At 39.8% G+C, this 23291-nt stretch overlaps 1 protein-coding gene across 1 annotated transcript in view; it reads left to right on the top strand.

Moving 5' to 3' along the window:
- Positions 1-23291, top strand: part of RNF115 (ring finger protein 115) — a 78493-nt gene that overhangs the window by 16435 nt on the left and 38767 nt on the right. Inside the window, exons 2-3 of the mRNA XM_053592172.1 lie at positions 4734-4792; positions 11047-11107. Of these exons, the coding sequence (XP_053448147.1) occupies positions 4734-4792; positions 11047-11107 (120 nt within the window). The remainder of the gene's footprint in view (positions 1-4733; positions 4793-11046; positions 11108-23291) is intronic.

Below are 23291 nucleotides of genomic sequence, written 5' to 3'. Positions count from 1 at the left end.
CAACTGGGTTTCTATTTCCAGTGATTTTGTGTAAGTAACTTAGATTTTCTATTATGCTCTTCTTTTGGGATAATAACAATGACTTACTGAATTTTGGGGATAAGACTTTGTGACCATGCAAGCTATATACATTGGAAATATTTTGGAGAGAGGTTGGGTGTAAAGACTTGATGTATATTAATGTAAGCAGAGGAGAGATTTCTTTAGTACTCCACCTGTAGTGGGCACTTAATCAATTATTATCCGTGGTTGCCTAATGCTCCCCACTTCCTAACATACCTGTTATGCTTAAAATTTGAACTCTGGTGGGGTGCAGTGGCTTATGCCTATAATCCAAGGGCTCTGGGAGGCTGAAGTGGGTGTATTATTTGAGCTCAGGAGTTCGAGACCAGCCTGAGCAAACTCCTGAAGGAGTGCCAGGAAAGTGCCTCCCAGAGTGCCAGGATAATAAGAGAAACCAAAGTCTCGTTTCTCTTCTAAAACTAGGAAAATTTTAGCCAGGCGTGGTGGTGGGTGCCTATAGTCCCAGCTACTTAGGTAGCTGAGGCAAGAGGATTGTTTGAACCCAGGAGTTTGAGGTTGCTACGAGCTATGATGCCAGGGTACTCTAGCCTAGAGAAACAGAGTGAGACTGTTGTCTAAAAAAATAAATAAATAGGCTTGGTGCCTGTAGCACAGTGGTTATGGCACAAGCCACATATGCCAAGGGTGGTGGGTTTGAATCCAGCCTGGGCCAGCTAAACAACAATGACAACTGCAACAAAAAATAGCCAGGTGTTGTGGTGGGCGCCTTATAGTCCCAGCTACTTGGGAGGCTGAGGCAAGAGAATAGCTTAAGCCCAAGAGCTAGAGGTTGCTGTGAGCTGTGATGCCATGGCACTCTACCAAGGGTGCCATAGTGAGACTCTATCTCAACAACAATAAATAAATAAATAAAAATAAAATAATAAAAATAGAAAAATTAGCGGGGTGTGATGGCAGGCGCCTGTAGTCCCAGCTACTCAGGAGGCTGAGGCAAGAGGGTCGCTTGAGCCCAGGAGTTTGAGGTCTCTGTGAGCTAGGCTGAAGCCATGGCACTCTAGCCTGGGGCAACAGAATGTGACGTTGTCTCAAAAACAAAATTTAGAGCTCTGTATCTGGATATGTTAGAATGTTACTAAGGCCTGGGTATCAGGGAGAAACTTGCAAGGGCTGTGTTTGGTTCCTGTTTTGACTTTTACAAAGTTTCCTTAATGCATGGAAGATTCCCCTAAATTGAAATGAAGATTATATCGGAAAAAAATTTAGGAAAAATTAGTAAGCACTTAAAATCCATTATGATTGTAATCTCACTGTGTAGCATGACTAAATTGTGATTATGACCAAGGAAAGACAGGTTGATTCATTTATTTATTTATTTGTTTTTGAGATAAAATCTCACTTTGTTGCTCTTGGTAGAGTATCCTGGCATCATAGCTCACAGCAACCTCAAACTCTTGGGCTCAAGCAATTCAGTTGCCTTAGCTTCCCTAGTAGCTGGGACTACAGGTGCTCACCACCACATCTGGCTAATTTTTTAGAGATAGGGTCTTGCTCTGGCTCAGGCTGGTTTTGAACCCGAGCTCAGGCAATCCACCCACCTTGGCCTCCCAGAGTGCCAGGATTATAATTGTGGGCCATCAAGCCTGGCTGTACTATACACTTTTAAAAGGTTAAAATGGGCTGGATATGGTAAGGCTGAGGTGGGAGGATTGCTTAAGGCCAAGAGTTGGAGACCAGCCTACGCAAGAGCGAGACCCCTGTATCTATTAAAAATAGAAAATTAGCGGGCGGCGCCTGTGGCTCAGTCGGTAAGGCGCCGGCCCCTTATACCAAGGGTGGCGGGTTCAAACCTGGCCCCGGCTGAACTGCAACCAAAAAAAAAAAATAGCTGGGTGTTGGTGGGCGCCTGTAGTCCCAGCTACTTGGGAGGCTGAAGCAAGAGAATCGCTTAAGCCCAGGAGTTGGAGGTTGCTGTGAGCTGTGTGATGCCACAGCACTCTACCGAGGGCTATAAATTGAGACTCTGTCTCTACAAAAAAAAAAAAGAAAATTAGCACGTTGTGGTAGTGTGCACCTTTAGTCCCAGCTACCCTGAAGGCTGAGGCAGAAGTATTGCTTGAACCCAGGAGTTTGAGGTTGTAGTGAGCTGTGATGGACCCCACTGTACTCTCACTCAGGCACCAGAGTTAGAACCTGTCTAAAAATAAAAAGTTGGTAAAATTTTTTTTTAACTACAAAATAAACGTGGAGAGAATAGTATAACAAATCTACATGGATGCAACTTCAGCAATTATCAGCTCATAGCCAATTTTATTTCATGTCTGTTCTACCCAGCACACTATCTCTGGATTACTTTGAAGCTGTTGATAAAATTTTGAGTTAGAGTGAAGGGATGTGGACCCTTATAGCTGGAAGTCATGGGAAAGCTAGTGATTAGTGTGAATACAGAAGAAAAGTGGTGCTAGTAGGTAAAAGGATATAAAGCTTTTAAAAAGAATCTAGAAAAAGGAAATAGAATATCTTTAGATTATTATTTTGGGGTTTTCAGGCTTCCAAGAGACAGATTTAAAGAATGAAAATGACATAGTTTTCTGAAAGCAGAATTTGTTCTGAAATCAGACTACTAAAGTATGCAAGAGATAAGTGTGCATTGTTTACTTTGATAATCAGAAAATGAAGAGCTTGTGAATTCTAAAATGGTTTTGTGTTTCCTGTAATATTGATTGGAGGAGAGATAGCCCATGGATATGAAGTTTATTTGCTTTATAGTTAACTACTTGTACCAAGAATAATTAACAGGGTGTTTGGAAAGAATTTTGGCTTCTTTTCCCTGTCATCAAAATAAAATTATTTAGAAAAGTTTGCCATTGAGTACTTCTACAGTTTGGTAGAACTGTAAGTGTGCTGTTGAAAGCATCCTGTCTCTGTGAAAGGGCTGTGGGATTATGGAACCATGCCTGGGATTATGAAGAGAGGACTCAGGCATTCCTCTATTCTAAATCAGTTTGATTCTTGGTTCTAAGTTGTTTTTGTCTTCCCAATTGTGAAATCTGCTTTTTGAAATTATCGTCTCTCTGCCACAACTTCAGACATCATCTTGAAAGTTCATTATCAATGTAGGTCTTTAATTCTATTCCCTATTCCACCTCAGCCACTTACTCTCATAGCTGTATCTTGAACCTTGTGATCATCCAGAATAGTTCTACCTCCAAATTCTCAGACTCTCCTGAGAATCTAGAATAGTTTTACTTCCAAATTCTCTTATGATCAGGCCACAGCATGTCAGGTTTCTAGATCATTTAGTCTTTTACTTTTACTCTGTCTATTCTCTGACTGTTTCCAATTAGGGTACCTTGACTCTTCCTATTTGTAAGGTGTGTGGTAAGTAATTTCATGTTCATTTATTCAGTAAGTATTTATTGAATACCTGTCTGTCTTAGACATATAGTGATAAAACTGATGTGGACCCTCCCATTGTGAAACTTAGAGCTTACTGAGTGGAGACAGACATTAACAAGGTATGAAACAAATATATAATTTCAAATTATGATAAGTGCATAATGAAATCAACAGGACTTCACAGAAGAAGAAGAGATCAATTTAGATTGGATGATGACAGAGCATCTTTCTGAATTGATGTTAAAATGGAGACTTAAAGGATTAGAATCCTCTTGGTATGCAGAAAGTTAAGGGACTAGTATTGCCAGAGGTGGGTTTGAATCCCCCAGCTCCCGTGTATGTGGCTAGTGCTCTAGCTGCTGAGCTACAAGCACCGAGCCTTTTTTTTTTCTTGTTTTTTTTTTAAGACAGTCTCACTGTCAGGGGCTGGGGCGGGGTAGGGATGAGTGCCATGGCATCATTGTAACTCACAGCAACCTCTAACTCTTGGGCTCAAGTGATCCTCATGCCTCAGCTTCCCAAGTAGCTAGGACTACAGGTGCCTGCCACAGTGACCAGCTAATTTTTTTTTTTTTTAGTAGAGATGGGGGTCTTGCTCTTGCTTAGGCTGGTCTTGAATTCCTCAGCTCAAGCAATCTTCCTGTCTCTGCCTCCCAGAGTGCCACTGCATCTGGCCACGCTTGCTATTATTTAAAAGAAAGATTTATTACTGAAGGAAATAGAAACTGATTTAATAAATTATTTTGGTTATTTGAATCTGCATTTCTGTAGAATATCTGAGAATATTAAGTTTTATTTGGAACTGTTGATAATAAGAAATGGATTAGAAACATTATAAAGCTTCATTGTAAATTTCCTAATCCGTAGATTGATTTATGTTGTTACTCAGTTTGTATTTCTTTTATGTACATAGTAAAAAAATAGCAGTTCTACACCCATAAGTATTATAATATTTGACTGCTTTGATATATAATAGTGGAGCCTCTTCATTAGATTTGAAGACAAAATTCGATGATGAATTCGTTACAGCTAAAAAATAAATCAACCTAAATTTAAAAAATTAAGAAAAATAAAACTTTTACACTCTTCCTTTCAGCTTTTAGTGGAAACCACTTATGTGGCTATGAAGCCATACTGCAAATGTCTTGTGGAAGTCTGTATTTGCCAGGGCATAGTATATAGGAAAACCATTCTGGGAGTGAGCAAGTACATACAACATATCAGAACATCAGCTGTGTAAAATGGTATTTTGAAACTGTGTATGGCACTTGGCTTTCTATGAAAACTTTTTATTTATTTCCTTTGTTTTGTAGGAATATATTTGTCCCAGATGTGAATCAGGCTTTATTGAAGAAGTGACAGATGATTCCAGGTATTGTACAATTGAACATTATGTTATAAAAACTTTTCTTTCAAGATCGACTAAATATATTGAAAAGAATTTGTTTTAAAACTTACTGTCTGCCAACAGACAAAGAGAGAAAGAGAGAGAAGGGAAGGGAGGAAAAAGGGAGAGGGGATAGAGAGAGGAGGTGGAGAAGCCTGAGCACATGCACAAAAGGGGGCAAAGAATGGAAGAGAGATAGGAAAGAAAAAGGGAAGATTTGGAAAGTGATAAGATAGTGGGTGTGATGAGATCCAAGGTTCTGATTGTGTATGGCCTCTGTGCCATACCTCTGTGCTCATCTCAAGAGTAAATCTGCTAAGTTTTCATTTATATTCTGAGGGTTTTCTAGGTTAATTAGTTGGTTTTTAGTGACCACTCTGTTGTCTGAAGTTTAAAATGCCATTTTACCTCTTTGGGGGCTAGTGAATGACTTCTGACAGAGGTTCTAGTTAAGGTAAAGTGACTGCTGTGGTCAGGGAAACCGAGTTGTTACTCTGCTTTGAGGAAGACTTGAGTCTCTGTTTCATTCTTTTTCTCCCTCCTCTCCCCTCCCTTCCCTTTATTTTCTTTCCTTTCTTTTCCTTATAGAGACAGGGTGTCACTCTTGCTTAGGCTGGTCTTGAACTCCTGAGCTCAAGCAATCCTCCTGCCTTGGCTTCCCAGAATGTTGGGATTATAGGTGTGAGCCTCTGTGCCTGGCTGGTCTTTTGTTCTCATTAAGATTATTGCTGTCAAACTTACACTATCTTGCCATTGTAATGTTAATATTTGGGTTTGTAAACTTGAAAATTGTTTTTATAGGTCTTAGTAAAGGCATAAAGCTGATAAAAAGGGGAAATATTTCAGAAAGTGATAATATTTATATGTTCTTTCTGGTTAGTATGAATAAAACTATAAAATCTTAATTATTTATTTATTTATTTTTTTGTAGAGACAGAGTCTCACTGTACCGCCCTCGGGTAGAGTGCTATGGCGAAAATCTTAATTATTAAATAGTGTTGATAGGATGGCCTTTTTTGGCTAAACACAATGGCACAATTATTCCTTATCACAATTATCTGGTTAAACTATGGTTGGATGGTTGAAGAAGTACCATCTGGTTAAAAAGAATCTGTAATCTTGGAGTGACTTTAGGGATTTTAATGGCAGTAGATAATTCCTTTACTGTTGCTGTTGGCAGAATCTAAAGTTGAAGGTCCCTTCCACAACCAGGAAAACCTACACATTTACAGTATGTACTATTAGTTTTACTTTACTAATGATTGGTGATTATACTTGTATGTGTAAATGAGCTGGAGCTTTTGGAGCAGTGTGTGGCATGGGATCGAGTTTGGCGCAAACACTTAAATGTCAGTGATCTTGGTTTTAAATGACACAATACTAGCACTAAATCTTTAAGGTTAGCATGACAGCAAATATCACTTTTGTGTGGATGGCATGTTAACTTGGGACGGCTTTTTATTTGTGTCTATTGTAATTCCATCAAATACTTGTTCGGCAGTTATGCTCTGCATGTGCTAAATAAAGGATATATTTGTTGTGGGGGAGCAATTACTGGGCTTATTTTTTCTAAGTTTTAATTATTTATTTATTTTATTTTATTTATTTTTTTGAGACAAAATTTTACTTCGTTACCGTCGGTAGAGTGCCCTGGCTTTAGCCTAGCTTATAGCAACCTCAGACTCCTGGGTCAAGTGATCCTCCTGCCTTAGCTTCCTGAGTAGATGGAGCTACAGGCACCTACTACACTGCCCAGCTAATTTTTCTATTTTTGGTAGAGGCAGTATCTCACTCTTGCCCAGGCTGGTCTTGAACTCCTGAGCTCAAGCAGTGCCTCCTACCATGGCCTCCCAGAGTGCTAGGATTATAGGTGTGAGCCACTGTGCTCAATCCCAAGTTTTAGTTTGTGTGTTTTTTTTTTTTTTTTTTTGCAGTTTTTGGCTGGGGCTGAGTTTGAACCTACACCTCCAGCATATGGGGCCGGCGCCCTACTCCTTTGAGCCACAGGTGCCACCCAATCCTAAGTTTTAATTTTTTAATTTAATTTAATTTAACTTTTTTTTTTTTAGAAACAGAGTCTCACTTTGTTACCCTTAGTAGAGTGCTGTGGGGCATCACAGCTCACAGCAACCTCCAGGTCTTGGGCTTAGGTGTTTCTCTTGCCTCAGCCTCCTGAGTAGCTGGGACTACAGGCACCCTCCACAATGCCTGGCTTAATTTAATTTTTTTTGAAGTAGGATGTTGCTCCATTGTCTGTGCTAGAGTGCAGTGGCATCATCACAGCTAACTGCATCATCAACATCCTGGGCTAAAGTGATGCTTCTGCCTCAGTTTCCTGAGTAGCTGGGACTATAGACAGGAACTGCAGGTGTGTATCACCGTGCCTGTCTAAATTTTCTATTTTTTGTAGAGATGGCTATCTTCCAATGTTGCTAAGGCTGTTCTTGAACTCCTGACCTCAAATGATTCTCTCACCTCAGCCTCCCAAAGTACTAGGACTATTAGAGTGAGCCACTGTGCCCAGCCCAACCTAAGTTTTTTTTTTTTTAAGTTTTAATGAATTATTTATTTTTAAACCTCAGTCTTACACCTTGATACTTTCCTAATTTTTTAAATAGCAACACTGGTTTCTTTAGGCAGATAGTTCTTTCGTATAAAGTACAAAAGTGAAGATAATGATTACCTACAGAATGAATCTTTAGCAGGGAAGTATGAATTCTATAGATTTTGTTCTTACTTGACAGTTCTTTTTATTTAGGCTTTTGTAGGTCAAAGGTTTTCTTGTATAGGTGTTACTAGTAACCACTACATAAATGCAAAGATTGTGTGTTTTGAATGAGATAGATATTTTAAATGAGTGAGGCGATCTTTTTCTTAGACGATTAGAGACAGCATGATAGTCCTTTCTATAAAGTTCATAGACATTTGATGATTTGAATACTCAGTAATTGTATTTTCTTAAGCTTTGTAATATTTCTGAGAACTTTGTGGTTTTGTTTTTATTATCCCTTCTCTATAATTAGCTGTATTACTTTTTAAAAATTTATCTTTAATTTTTATTTATTTTTTTGAGATAGAGTCTCACTTTGGTGTCCCCCATAGAGTGCCATGGAGTCATAGCTCATAGCAACCTCCAATTCTTGGGCTCAAGCGATCCTTTTGCCTCAGTTTTTTTCTATTTTTAGTAGAGACAAGGTCTTTTGCTCAAGCTGGTCTTGAATAGCTCAAGTAATCACCCGCCTCCACCTTGCATAGTGCTAGGATTATAGGTGTGAGCCACAGTGCCTGGCCACTAGCCATTTTTCTTTTTTTCTTTTCTTTTCTTTTCTTTTTTTTTGAGACAGAGTCTCACTTGGTTGCCTCTGGTAGAGTGCCATGGTGTCACAGCTCAAGCAAACTCCTACTCCTGGGCTTAGGCGATTCTCTTGCCTCAGCCTCCCTAGTAGCTGGGACTACAGGAGCCCACCACAACGCCCGACTATGTTTTGTTACAGTTTGGCTGGGGTTGGGTTCTAACCCGCCACCCTCGGTATATGGGCCCTCGAACCCGCCATCCACTGAGCTACAGGTGCTGCCCACCACCAGACATTAATTTTTAAAGTTTTTTTTTTTTTTTATTTTAAGCTCTGTTACTGTAAAATACAGAGGAAATTTTTAAGAAAGGGCATGCTGAGAGAGTTTCAGGGAGGGTGGAACCCCCAAAATAGAATGGTTTCAGTAACCAAGGATATTTTATTATTTATTTATTTTCTTATGTTTGTTTTGAAAATTCCAAAATATTAAGGGAGTACAGATGTTTTTGTTACATGAATACATTTTATGTATGATGCTTAAGTCAGGGCTTTTAGTGTGCCCATCCACCTGAATAGTGTTCATTGTACCTGATAGGATAGGTACTCCTCCCCGCTTTCCCTCCTCTCCCTTTCTTGATTTCCTATGACCTTTATATCTCTTTGTGCCCATATGGGCCCATTGATTAGCTACCAGTTATCAGAGAGTACATGGGTGCTGTTTTTTCCATTCCCGAGATATTTCACTTAGGATAATTGTCTTCAGTTCCATCCAAGTGGCTACAGAACTCATTATTTCATTCCTTTTATGGATGACTATTACTCCATGGTATATATATGTGTATATAACATTTTCTTAATCCACTCATGAATTGGTGGGCATAACCAAGGATATTTTAATCCTTGAAATTATGGTAAAGTCAGGAAAGAAGATCCCTGGAAGCCTATCTAGGCTTGAGCAATAAAATGAAAACAACCGCCACTCAACTTTGTTTTTTATTGTATATGGTACTTTGTTTATTTATTTATGAATGCATGCATGCATGGGACAGGATCTTGCTTTGTTGCCCAGGCTAGAGTGCAGTGGCACGATGATAGTTAACTGTGGCTTTAAACTTCTAGTCTCACGCTTTCCTCCTGCCTCAGCTTCTCTAGTAGCTGGGAATACAGACATGTTCCACCACACCTGGCTATTTAATTTTTTTTTTTAGAGATGGAATCTTGCTATGTTGCTCAGACTGGTCTCAAACTCCTGGCTTCAAGTGATCTCCTGCTGCTAGGATTACAGGTGTGCACCTGGTTAATTTGTTACTTATTTAGGATAGATATTCAGGTACCTCAGGGCCTGCTACACATGGGAAGTGAGTTTTACTAATGTGTTTCAATTCTGAAACAAAATGGGTATTACATGGTCTTTAATCAGAGAATAATGCCTGAGAGTGATTACACAAAGAATGGCATTAGCTTTGCTTTTTTACTTTTGGTTTCAGACTAACCAGGGTGTGTTCATTTTTTCAATGAGCTTAGCACCATGCCGTTGTTGGTATTATAATTCTGAAAATGAAAACTATTTGTGGTAGTCTGTGGACTTCATATCATTGGGGTGAATGTGTATATGTTTGATTGTGTGTTTATGTGTATCTTCTGAAGTAAAACTATCCAGCAGTTCTTATGATCCTTCCCATCCCCCTTTCCCCAAAGTGTACGTCCACTTCCTTTCTTTACAAATTCCGTGGGAACAGTGAGATTTAATATTCTCCCCACTCTCTAGGTTTGGGAATAGTAGTTATTTTATCATTTACACGTGTGATAATAATTCAGCAACTTTTATTTTTGTGTTATCAACATAGGTTGTGTCGTTGCAGGGTTTTTTAAGGGGTGAGTGGGCTGTATAATATCTGACACATAATAAACACTGCATGTATTGGAAACATTGATAATATGCAGACTTTGCCCTTTGAATTTATATTTATAAAATGAGGGGACAGGGTTGAAATGGGTGAGACAAATCCTAGATATTTATAATATAAGGTAGAATTTAGAATAAAAATCAGAATGCAGAGGAGTGTGGAGGAGTCTCATTTGGTTGTTAAGAAAAGATTTAATGAAGGACAGCATTTGAGATGCGTTCTAAAGAGTGGGTAGGGTAATCAAAGAATAGGGTAAACAATCAGAAGAAGAAATTTTTTTTTTTTTTTTTGTAGAGACAGAGTCTCACTTTATTGCCCTCGGTAGAGTGCCGTGGCATCACACAGCTCACAGCAGCCTCCAACTCCTGGGCTTAGGCGATTCTCTTGCCTCAGCCTCCTGAGTAGCTGGGACTACAGGTGCCCGCCATAACGCCTGGATATTTTTTTGTTGCAGTTTGGCCAGGGCCAGGTTTGAACCCGCCATCCTCGGTATATGGGGCCACTGCCCCACCCCCTGAGCCACAGGTGCCGCCCAGAAGAAAAAATATTTACTAAATGTTTTTATAATGTGCTAGATACAGTACCAGGCCCTTTACATACTTCATTTAATATTCTCAAGAAGTATTAATTATTGTAGCCTCAAGTATTGTGTTCATCTGGTAGCTGAATGTTTTCTTAGTGAAACGTCTTTTTAGCCTCTTCGAGGATAAATGTTTATTTTTCTTCTTTTGCTAGGTCAAATTTGAATTGCATTGCTGGTGTGGGTCCTTCTTTCCTTTCTATGGTGGCCCTTCTCCCCAATTTTTCACTTGAGCTAGCCTCGATTCACTTGGAAACTACTTGATTTTTGTGCTTTCCATTATTTTTTATAGATTAATCCATATACCAGTTCTTTATAATTTCCTTTATCGGTATTCTGTTGGGATGAGTTATTTTTCCTTGTTGGACTTTGTTCTCATGATGCTATTCTATATTTAGCTTCTGAGAAGGGAGCCTGTTCCTAGGAATAGAATCACCACTTATTCCTTTTTCTTTTTAGTTTTTTAGGTGGTAGTGGCAGCAGCCGGATAGACAATAGTACATCAACACATTTTGCAGAGGTAAGTTTTCCTGTAGAGATTCTTTAGGTAGTGGGTGGGTGTTAAAATCATGACATATGTGGATATACACATCCCACTGCAGCAAAACATTAGAGTTTATCTGAATTGTGTAAGAGAAATGTGGGCTAGAGTAGCCATTGGAAAAGATTTGTGTTTTTAGTAGTTGGGGCTTGAACATGTTACTATTCATAAACCCTTGATCAGGAGAAAGTAATAGCCTCCAGCAGTTAAACCTAGTGGTGTTCTTAATTCTGTTTTCTGTTTTGTTACTGTGTATGTGGTGTGAGAATGAAAAGCCTATGCTGTTTTCGGGAATAATAGTGTTACAGACACTGTTTTAGTGGCATGGCAGCCAGGTAAAAAGCAGTCCAGGAGGACCTGTTACTGAGGTCACAATGAGGTGTAATCTTCAACATTGCATGGAAGTCCAGTTTCTAGAGTTTACTGCTAGTCAACCTAGTAGTTTGGTATAGATTAAGGGTAAGGTATTTACTTACTTTTCAGAACCTAAGATGGGACCCCCCCGAGGGGGGCAGCAAAATTTTTTTTGTTTATTTTGTGTGTAAATTGAAACTGTATTAGCAGTATACTTGAAAAGTGATATTTAATAAGAAGCCCATAAAACCTAAGTTTGTCTCATTTATTCTCTGAGAATCATCTCAAGACCTGCAGCCCTCCAGATTTTCATGTTGTTGAATTCATGAAATTTGATAAATGTTTGGGTAATAGTTCTGAAACTATTACCCAAACATTTATCAATATTTTGATAAAAACATTTATCAGTATTTTCTTTTGATTATGATCTGTGGTACTTTCTAATATCCAGTATTAAATTTTTTGGTTTACTCTGAACTGCCTTGGTAGTAGATTATGATCTGTGGTACTTTCTAATATCCAGTATTAAATTTTTTGGTTTACTCTGAACTGCCTTGGTAGATGGGTTGATTAGAGTGTGATTTCAGACAGATCATGTCTTTGAACTACCACTTTTATTTTCTTATTTTGATGGATCGAAGACACTGTTCAAAATTTATTCTGCCTGCCAGCCCTGGAAGCTTTTATGATTTTAGTATATTTTCCTCTTGTAAGTGCTATTCCTGATAACACAGTTTGTCCCTTACTGAATATGCATTTGCAGAAGAAATTTCATCTGATTTTCCGTAAGTGTTCTCTTTTAGGTAATGGAAATAGATTGGTCCATCAGTTTCACAGGTATGACTCACCAGGAAGAGATGCTTTGAATAAGAAGAAAAATAAATATATGCAGTCAGTTTCCTAATTTTAGTAATGTTAAATCTGACACTGATGGCATGAGTTGGCCTTCTGGTGTTAAAGTAATTTTGCTGAGTCATAGTTGAGAGGTCAAAGACCAAAAATAAAAGATTATTCCGAAATGTGAACGAAAGGAAATCAGAGTCCAGGTTCTGTGTGGGCAGTGTGGCCTTTATTTCCACCTGGGTGTGAGACAGCTGAGTCTGAGAAAGGAGTCAGCTGATGGGTTAAGGTAGATGGGAATTTAAAGGGTCAGAGGGGTAGGGATTGGCACATTCACTCTTTCCTAGGTGGGACATTCATACACTTATTTCTTCCTGGGTGGGGTGGTTCTATTTGGGCAGGTCCTACATTGGGCCCTTTCATCCCTGTCTTTTTAGTCTATTGTAAGGAGGCGGGGTGATGGGCGTGGTATCTCTTTGATGGCTTACTGGGTTTGAAGGGCAGCCTGGGCTACCCGTAAGGAAAATGGGTGGGGGAAGGGAGTGGTGTTTACAGGAATACTCTTGGGTCTTCAGTCTGAACTGGTTGATATCCATGTAGAGCGAGGTTTTTGGGAGACTGCCTGCTCCATAAATCAGGATATGAGGCAGAGGATTACTGGTCTGAAACTGAGAATGTGAAAGATCATAATTAGTGGCCCTAAAATAGGAAATAACTAGGGAGGCGAGGAATCGTGCACTACAAGGGTGTTGTAGCATGAGCGCTCAGTAAATTACTGTCACTTCTCAGCACTGAGATCTCTGTTTGTTTTAGAGGACCTTTAAAAGATGGCAGTGTAGAAAAAGTTGCTCTTGTGTTTATCATTAAAGAGATTTGGCTTACCTTCCACTAGGAAAAATACTGAATTCTCGTGATCATCCAGGGGATCGTCACTCTTCAGCAGTTAGCCCAGGAGGTCGGGAAAATTCAGCCAGGTCCTGGGAGTGGCTGCACAGCAGATCCTCAGAAGGACCTGAGTAGTCAGACTTCCAGTGAGGACTTGTGTAGGCTAGGTGTGGCTTGCAGGGGAGAGTTGGATTGGGGCACTGCTTTTCCCAGTGTAGCAACCCTACATGGTCCAAGGGGAGATTTTCCTTTTTCAGACTGCCCAGAGGAGTTTTGAGAAGTAGCCAGGTTTTGTCTAATGGTGGAAGCCAATAATTGGAGCTCTGAGAGGCGTTGCTTTTTAGAGGCCTCTTCTTGGTTATTAAAGACCTTAAAGGCCAGGTCAATGAAATCTTGCTGGGGGGTTGGGGGATGGGGTATCTGAGGACCCTGGGGAGATTTTTGGAGTTTTTTTCCTGGATATCAGGGCAGACTGAGAGATAAAATGTATGTTCATAGGGTGGAGGTGAGGATAATATATAAATCCTGCCAGATTAGATCATACAATTGGGTGACATATCTAAATTCTTTCTTTTTGGGGGGCAGGGGGGACAAAGTCTCAACTTTATCGCTCGGCGGAGTGCTGTGGTGTCACAGCTCACCAGCAACCTCAAACTCTTGGACTTAAGCGATTCTCTTGCCTCAGCCTCCCAAGTAGCTGGGACTACAGGTGCCCGCCACAACGCCTGGCTGTATGTTGCATTTGTCATTGTTTTAGCTGGCCCGGGCCAGGTTCAAACCCGCCAGCCTTGGTGTATGTGGCCGGTGCCGTAACCACTGTACTACGGGTGCAAAGCTGAGATATCTGAATTCTTGGGAGTATTTTGTGGGATCTGTGGAGAATGAACCTAGTTTCTTGACTTATGTGGGACATGTCTGAGAGAGAAAAGGGAACATGAAATGAACCCTGACCATACCTTCTGTTACTGCAACCTCTTGGAGGGGATATAAAGGTTGTGGTGGCCCTGAAGTGGAGGTCCAAAGGTGAGGCCAGATCTAGTATGAGGTGGGGAAATTGGGTTCACCAAGTTCCCTCCCTGCCCTGGCCCACCCATGTTTCCTTCCCTGCCACCCAGAGATGCCATCTTTTCTTTCCCGCACCCCCCCATGCCATCTTTTTTTTGTCCACGTGCAACAGAAGGTGGGTGGGGAGTGGTAGAGAGAGGAGGGATGGGGTGGAATTTTGTGGGTGGGGGGGCTGTGGAGGAACAGAGTGGGTGGGTTGTCTGCCGAGTCAAAAGAAGATGATGGAGATTCAGATGGGTTGGAAGGGCTGGTTTGGCCTGTGCAAGGAAAATGTGAGAGGGTTCACAAGACAAACACAAAGAAGGAGTGTTTCAGAGGAGGAAGAAGGCCTGGATGTAGGGAATCACTGACCATTTACCTAATCTCTGACAGTAATTTTTGAGATAGGTGAGGATTGAGAGGTCAAAGGTGCCATTTTCAGGCCATTGTGAGCCATTGTCTAGTTTGTACATAGGCCAAGCAGTATTATAGAAAAAGATGAGGTGTTTAGGTTTAAGGTCAGGTTAGAGCCATAGAGACTTTAGGTGAATTGAAGGCAGCTTAAAGGTGAAGAAGGGGAAATCTATGACTGACTGAGCAGTTCCCATATAGGAAACCAGAGATAAAAAAAGAATTAGGTTAAAGCAAGGATGTAAAGAGAACTTGTGAGGAGGAGGAGGGAAGAGGTGGCTGAGGCTGGGGTCAGGGAGGTTACCAGGCCTCCACATGTGACCTTTGACCAACTGGAGAAGAGTGGCCAAGTCCCATGGGAGGTTGTCCCTATACATTAGGCACTCGCCAGGGTTAGTCCGTGACTGGTACCTGATTTAAGAGGCATGGACCACTGGAATTTTTTGGCTGAGAGTGGGGAAAGGGAAGAAAAGTTTAAAAAAGCTCAGAAAGGGGTTCTAGACAAATGTTCACCTCACTATTAAATGGATGAATTTTGGGCAGAGGTCGGAGGAATCCCCTGTTTCCCTATGTCTCTTTGGAACAAAAGTCCGTATAGTTGGGTCCGATGGGGTGTATCTTGGCCCCGCAAGGGGGCTTCTCCCCGCCCTGCGTTCTTGGCACCAAAATGAGAGGTCAAAGACTGAAAATAAAATTATTCTGAAATGTGAACGAAAGGGAATCAGAGTCCAGGTTCTGTGTGGGCAACATAGCCTTTATTTTCACCTAGGTGTGAGTGGGCTTAGTCAGAGAAAGGAGTCAGCACGTGGGTTAAGGTGGATGGGACTTTAAAGGGGATGGAGGGGTAGGGATTGGCACATTCACTCTTTCCTGGGTGGGACATTCATGCACTCATTTCTTCATGGGTGGGATGGTTCTTTTTTTGGGGGGGAGGTTAGTTCTATTTGGGTGGGTCTTACATTGGGCCCGATCCATAGCATGTGACTTGGTGTTCTTTAGTAGCAACAGGGTTTGTAGCTAGAACATGATTATGCCTTTTTTTTTTAATCTCTGTAGAATTACCTCATTATCATGCCACAATATTTAAATTTTTTCTTTTTTTAAGTGATGTTTTGCGTTTTAAAATTGGAAAAAAAAGATGTCTTTATAACGCTATGGAAGTTGCCAGGGATTGAAAAAAAATAGCTAAGAAGTGTATACTGAGTGTTTCATTGCCTGTAAGGAACTTTTAAATTTAGTTAAGGACCAAGTACAAACACATGAAACAATTAACAAGAAAGAATGTACAGAAAGTATAATAAGGTTATTGTGGGATATATGTAACAAGTAGTCATTAGGAAAAGAGATCATGGCTCGGCACCTGTAGCTCAGCGGCGAGGGCACCAGTCATATACACTGGAGTTGGTGGGTTTGAATACAGCCTGGGCTTGCCAAACAATAATGACAACTACAACCAAAAAGTAGTTGGGTGTTGTGGCGGGTGCCTGTAGTCCCAGCTACTTGGGAGGCTGAGTCAAGAGAATCACTTAAGCCCAAGAGTTTGAGGTTGCTGTGAAGCTGTGTTGCCACAGCACTCTACCCAGGGCGACAGCTTGAGACTCTGTCTCAAAAAAAAAAAAAAAAAGAGGAAAAGAAATCATATAACATAGTGATGAAGAACACAGCCTCTATAACCAGATGCCTGAGCTCAAATCCTGGGTCTTCCACTTACTGGTGGTATAACCTGGACAGAATTACTTAGAATCTCTCAGTGGCTATTTCCCTGGTATAAATTGAGGAACATAATAATATTTACCTCATAGGAATATTGTGAGAATTAAATGAGTTAATACATGGTAGGTAGCTCACACCTGTAATCCTAGCACTCTGGGAGGTTGAGGTGGGTGGATTGTCTGACCTCAGGAGTTTGAGACCAGCCTGAGCCAGAGTGAGACCTCATCTCTAAAGAAAAAAAAAAAAAAGCTGGGCATTGTTCTGGGCACCTGTAGTCCCAGGTACTTGGGAGGTTGAGGCAAGAGAATCTCTTGAACCCAAGAGTTTGAGATTGCTGTGAGCTGTGATGCAATGGCACTCTGCTAAGGGCAGCAAAGTGAGATTCTGTCTTACACACACACAAAAAATACATGGTGAGTGTGTAGACCTAATATGCCCACCACATAGTGAATGCTTAATGTTAGCCATTATTAAGATTTCATCGAGAAGGTAAAACTTGTCTACAGCCAAACCATCCTTCATGTGCTTGAGTCATCTGATCTTTGAAGCTAAATAGGATTGGGCTTACTTAGTACTTGGACAAGTGGAAGGTAAAACTTGCAATGGAACCTTGAAGAGCAGGTAATTTAGATAAGCAAAGATGTGAAAAAAAATTATCTCAAAACAGTATTATTAATCTATAAGGTTTTATGCCCATGTCCCTGAAGTAAAAACTTAGAAATAAAATTATATATAGAAAGAGTTATTTTCCTTTTCCCTATATAGAATTTAGAGTTATTTTTCTTTTCCCTATTTTAGTTGGTCATTTCAGAAAAGGTTCATGTTCAGTTTTGCTCTTTTTCTTCAACCAGAGCTGCTTGTGCAAGGAGGCGTTTTCTACAATTCGGATTTACTAATAGTTACTGAATTTTTAAAATGCTGGATATATTAGAAGAGGCTTACTCCAAGAAAATTTTGGATAAAGCCAGCATTTATTTATTTATTTAAAGTGGGGCTGGGCTTGGGAAACAGAGTGGTTGGGGTTCGGGGAGAGTTGCCAGTTAAATGGGAGCAATGTTTGAGTAATGTGTGAGGGTCAGTAGAGAAGTGAATCTAAAAATGTTGCTAGCACTTTTAGAGAGAATATGTCGCTTCACTCAGGTTCCTGATGATAACCTGGGGAAGTGAGCTCAAAGCTACCAGAGGATTTCATTGATTACTTGAAAGCTTCTGACCATAACCTGGTACCATTGAAACATCTGATCTTAAGAGTCTCAGCTTACCCTGATGCATCACTTCAGAGTGGTTGTGGCTGCTGCCTTGGATTTGCAGAAAATAAAATAGATAGCTTCCTGGAAAAAGCTCCCAGGCACGCACAAAAAAGGCAGGGTGCTCTAAGGAGTCGGATTTATATTTATTTAAATGAATTTTGTTTTTATTGCATAAGCAGCATTGAAATGGCAGTAAAAAAGTTTAAAAATACCTTAAGTTTCACTATTGTAAGAGCATCCTTTCTCCATGCATTTCCTTTCAGATTTTTTCCTGAGGCATAGATACTGAAAGATTATACTTAGTACTAACCTTAAAACAGTTGCTAACCAATTGGAGAGGTGGTCTCAGGGACTGACCCCCAGAGCTTTTCTGAGCAAGACAAGAGAACATGCAAAAACAAATTGGAGGTGGAGTCAGCCCCTGACCTCATTATTGGTTAGCAGTTGTTAAGGTTTAAAAAATAAAATTAAACCCCCAAGAAAACAAACAAACAACAACAACAAAAGATTTGAAAAATTAAAAAAAGAGGAAAAAAGAATATAAAACAAAAAGTAAAAGAAAACGCCAAAAAAAAAGAAAATCTCCCATATTTGTATTACTTTGTTATAGCTTTATTTTCTTGGCATAATACTTCCTGCTTGTCATATATATGCCTAATAACTGTTCCCAGTTATTATCAGAGTATGCCATATTAAATTTCTGCTTTTAAAAATTTGTTTAGTTTTATGTCATACACTTTTTCTTATCTCCCCATAGGCATAAGAATTATATACTTTGTAGCTTCATATTCTTTCATGTTTATACTATATTTATTACACAACTGTCCTGTGTTAGACATGTCTAATGATATGTGATGGTTGATCATTGACCATAATTCTTCCCTCCGTCTCTGAGTCTAGAATATATAAAATACTCAGAACCACTTCTTTTGCATTTGTGCAGCTTCCTAATACATGAACTGCATGTATCAGAGATATGTTCATTGGTAGAGATTAGGCTCTTGTCTCTCACTAATCAGATGGGTCATTGCTCTGTCAGGGAAGAATAATGAGGAATGAATGAAGAGGTCAGAAATGGAAATGAGAAATCTGATTCTTTCCTCTTAACCTTTAGATTTAATAATTGCCTATGATTAGCAGACATCTGGGAGTAATATGACTGCAAAGGCAGGAACCATAAAAAAATTGATAAATTAAAAACTTATGCTGTACTTCTTGAGAATGAACAGGATGAGTCACAGACTAGGAGAAAATACTTGCCAATTACTTATCTGATAAAGGACTTGTATTTAGGTTATATAAATAGCTCTTAGAATAGAATAATAAGAGGGCGGCGCCTGTGGCTCAGTGAGTAGGGCGCCAGCCCCATATGCCGAAGGTGGCGGGTTTGGACCCAGCCTCGGCCAAACTGCAACAGAAAAATAGCCGGGCGTTGTGGCGGGCGCCTGTAGTCCCAGCTGCTCGGGAGGCTGAGGCAAGAGAATCGCGTAAGCCCAAGAGTTGGAGGTTGCTGTGAGCTGTGTGACGCCACAGCACTCTACCCGAGGGTGGTACAGTGAGACTCTGTCTCTACAAAAAAAAAAAAAAAAGAATAGAATAATAAGAAAATTGCCTAATTCTAAAAAAAACAGCAAAAGATTCAAACAATCTACTTCACCAAACAAGAAGAGATGTACAGATGGCAAATAAGTATGCAAACAGGTGCTCAACACTATTAGTCATTTGGGAAATGCAAATTAAAACCATAATAAAATATCATTGTGTATCTTTTGGAATGGTTAAAATTTAAGACTGACCACACTAAATGTTGGTGAGGCTGTAGAGTAACTAAAACTGGAATTTAAAAATGGTACAGCCACTAGGAAAAAAAGGTTAATTTTTTTTTGTTTAATTGTTGGGGATTCATTGAGGGTACAAGAAACTAGGTTACACTGATTGCATTTGTTAGGTAAAGTCCCTCTTACAATTGTGTCTTGTCCCCAAAAGGTGTGTCACACACCAAGACCCCACTCCCTCCCTCCTTCCCTTTCTCCACTCTTCCTTGTTAAATTGTTTTAATAAGATAATAAGATAAAATTACATCTATATGATCCAGCCATTTCACTCCTATGAGAGAATGTAGAATATATCCATACGTGTTCTTATATACACAAATGTTCATGCTGTAGTAACTTTATTTGTAGTGGTCAAAAACTGGAATCAATCCAAGTGTCCATCAGCAAGTGAATGGATAAAGAAATTGTGGTGTTAATGCATACTGTGAAATACCATTTAGCAATAAAAAGGCATAGATCTGGTGGCGCCTATGGCTCAAAGGAGTAGGGCACCAGCCCCATGTGCCTGAGGTGGCGGGTTCAAACCCAGCCCCGGCCAAAAACTGCAGAAGAAAAAAAAAGGCATAGATCATTGATCCATGGAAAAATACGGATGATTCTGAATATAATTAAGCTGAGTAAAAGGAGCTGAACACATAATACATATAATAAGATTCTTATCACATAAAATTCTAGAAAATAGAAAATTCTGTAAGCTACAAACCCTGGAGAGATTAATGGTTACTTGGGGTTAGGGAGAGATAGGAGGGAAGAGTTACATAGAGGCACTCGGAAACATTTGGGTTTGATGAGTATGTTCCTTGTTTTGACTTAAGATTTTTATAAAATTGCCTGTGAACTTTTTGAAATTGCATTTCTTTTCTCTTTCTTTTCTTTTTCTTTTTTTTTTTTTTGAGACAGATTTGTACGCTGTCGCCCTGCATAGAGTGCTGTGGCATCATAGCTCACAGCAACCTCCAACGATCAGGGCTCAGGAGGTCCTTTTGCCTCAGTCTCCCGAATAGCTGGGATTATAGGCATGCACTACCATGGTCGGCTAGTTTTTATATTTTTGGTAGAGACAGGGTCTCATCTTTTTTTTTTTTTTTTGAGACAGAGTTTTACTTTGTCACCCTTGGTAGAGTGCCACTCTTCGGTTCAAGTGATTCGTCCGCCTTAGCCTCCTGAGTAGCTGGGACTACAGGCACCCACCCCCCATCTGGAGATGGGGTCTTGCTCTTGCTCAGGCTTGTCTGAAACTCGTAAGCTCAAGCGATCCACCTGCCTTGGCCTCCCAGAGTGCTAGGATTACAGGTGTGAGCCACCGTGCCTGGCCTCATGGTTTCCCTCTTGCTAAGGCTGGTCTCAAACTCCTGAGCTGAGGCAGTCTACCCACCATGGCCCCCCCAGAATGCTAGGATTATAGGTGTGAGCCACCACCCCCAGCCTGAAATTGTGTTTCTAAGGTTAATAATTTTATAATTATTTACCCTCAGTTGACTCTATAAAAAATATTTATAGACCATAATATTTTTTGAGTATAATTCATATATCATGTAATTTACCCTTTTAGAGTGTACAATTCAATAGTTTTAGTGTATTCAGACTCAACCATTACTGTTGATTCTAGAACTTTTTCATAATCTTCAAAAGAAGCCCCATATCCATTAGATAGTTACTAACTTATTTTTCCACAATTCTTCTGGCCAAAGATAACCAGCAATCTATTTTCTGTACCTATGAATTTGCCTGTATAGGACATTTGACATGAATGGAATTATACACTGTGTGATCTTTGGTGACTGACGCTCTTTTCCACTTAGCATATTGTTTTAAAGGTTTATACCTGTGGTAGCATATATCAGTAGTTCATTCCTTTTTATGCTGCATAATATAATACAGGTATTTATTATAAGGATATACCACATTTTGTGTATCCATTTATCACTTGAACATTTGAACATACTTTTTGGCTGTTGGTTAAGTTTTTGTGTGAACATATGTTTTCAGTTTTCTTGGTTATATAACTAAGTGGAACCACTGGCTCAAATAGTAACTGTTTTAAACTTTTTGAGAAATAGATGATAATATTAGAAGAGATACTGATGTGATTATGGTTAGCACAGAGCAAATGCTGCTAAATTGAAAATATTGTCCTTTTTTTTTGAGACAGAGTCTCACTTATTAACCCTTGGTAGAGTGCTGTGGTGTCACAGCTCACAGCAATCTCCAAATCCTTAGGCTTAGGTGATTCTCTTGCCTCAGCCTCCTGAGTAGCTGGGACCTCAGGTGCCCGCCACAACGCCTGGCTATTTTTTTGTTGCAGTTTGGCTGGGGCTGGGTTTGAACCCACCACCCTTGGTATATGGGGCCGGTGCCTTACCCACTGAGCCACAGGCACCGCCCAGTGTCCATTCTCTTTTTATATTGAAATATGTAAATAGGTTAGCCCAAATATTAGCAGAAATGTTGTCTTTTACTTCTGTTCAGAGTAGCTTTTTCAGTTTTTGAAGACAAAATTTGTCAAATAAACAAACTGCCTCTGTGATTCTTTTGGATGTTCACCAAAACTTATAATACTGTTCTGTGTTAGTTTTTACTTATGTAAGCTATGTCCTGAATACCCAATTTTTGATGTATGAGCTAATTTTTTTCTCTGTGCTTATCTAAGTCTGCTCAGAGACAAATGACCTGAAGCTATTCTTATCCTTAGTGGTGATTTAGTATAAATTTGTGAGGTGTGCTCTTTTTTCCTGTGTTCTATGGATAGAGTACACTATTTTCGGGAGATGAAAATAGGCCACAAAGGCATTGATGGTTACTATTAGTTTGCATTAATTTTCACCTCCCATAAAAATAGCAAAATGCCTCATCCTCGTGGTAAAGCTACTTTTGAGGTTGGCCTTTAGAGTTCTTATATGTTAAAAGGTATATAAATAACAATTTAAAGTCATCTAAAATATGTAATTATCAAAACAAATAATTGATATGAGCTTGCTGTTTGATTTTTCTTCTAGGTCAAATTTTAAAATATTTAATTTTTATATTATAATACAAATAATTGTTACCTAAAGAGTTTTCTGTGAGCAGATGTTATGGAACTTTATATAGTACTTAGATGATTGAGAACATGGAAGAGTCTGTTCCTACTTTTTCACTTACTGAAGGCAAATACAGTTTTGAGTTATTTATTTATTTTGTTGAGACAGAGCTTCATATGTCGCCCTCGGTAGAGTGCTATGGTGTCACAGCTGAGAGCAACCTCAAACTCTTGCTCAAGGGATTCTCTTGCTTCAGCCTTCCAAGTAGCTGGGACTACAGGCGCCCGCCACAACACCCGGCTATTTTGTTGTTGTTGTCATTGTTGTTTTAGCAGGCCTTGAACCTGCCAGCCCCAGTGCATGTGGCTGGTGCCCTAATCATTGAGCTATGGGCATTTTGAGTTTTTTTGTTTTTGAGATAGAGTCTCACTATGTTGCCCTTGGTAGAGTGCCATAGCATAACAAACAGCTCACAAGCAACCTCAAACGCTTGGCTTAAACGATTCTCTTGCCTTAGCTTCCCAGGTAGCTGGGACTACTGGCGCCCGCCACAACACCTGGCTATTTTTTTGTTGCAGTTTAGCTGGCCCATTCCAGGTTCCAACCCGCCACATGCGGGGTTTGTGTCTGGTGCCGTAACCACTGTGCTATGGGCGCCAAGCCGCATTTTGAGTTTTTAAGTGTTACATTTACTTGAGAATTTCAGGTCAAGAAAAACCTTGCATTCTAGACACTTTTCAGACTAGAAACTAGTGATACTGTAGATACTGTTACTAGAAAGAAAAGGGAAATAAGACAGATATGATAAAAG

Source organism: Nycticebus coucang, chromosome 5, assembly GCF_027406575.1.
Source record: "Nycticebus coucang isolate mNycCou1 chromosome 5, mNycCou1.pri, whole genome shotgun sequence".
Classification (NCBI taxonomy): Eukaryota; Metazoa; Chordata; class Mammalia; order Primates; family Lorisidae; genus Nycticebus; species Nycticebus coucang.
Note: the sequence above shows the minus strand (reverse complement) of the source record. Positions and strands in the feature narration are given on the sequence as shown.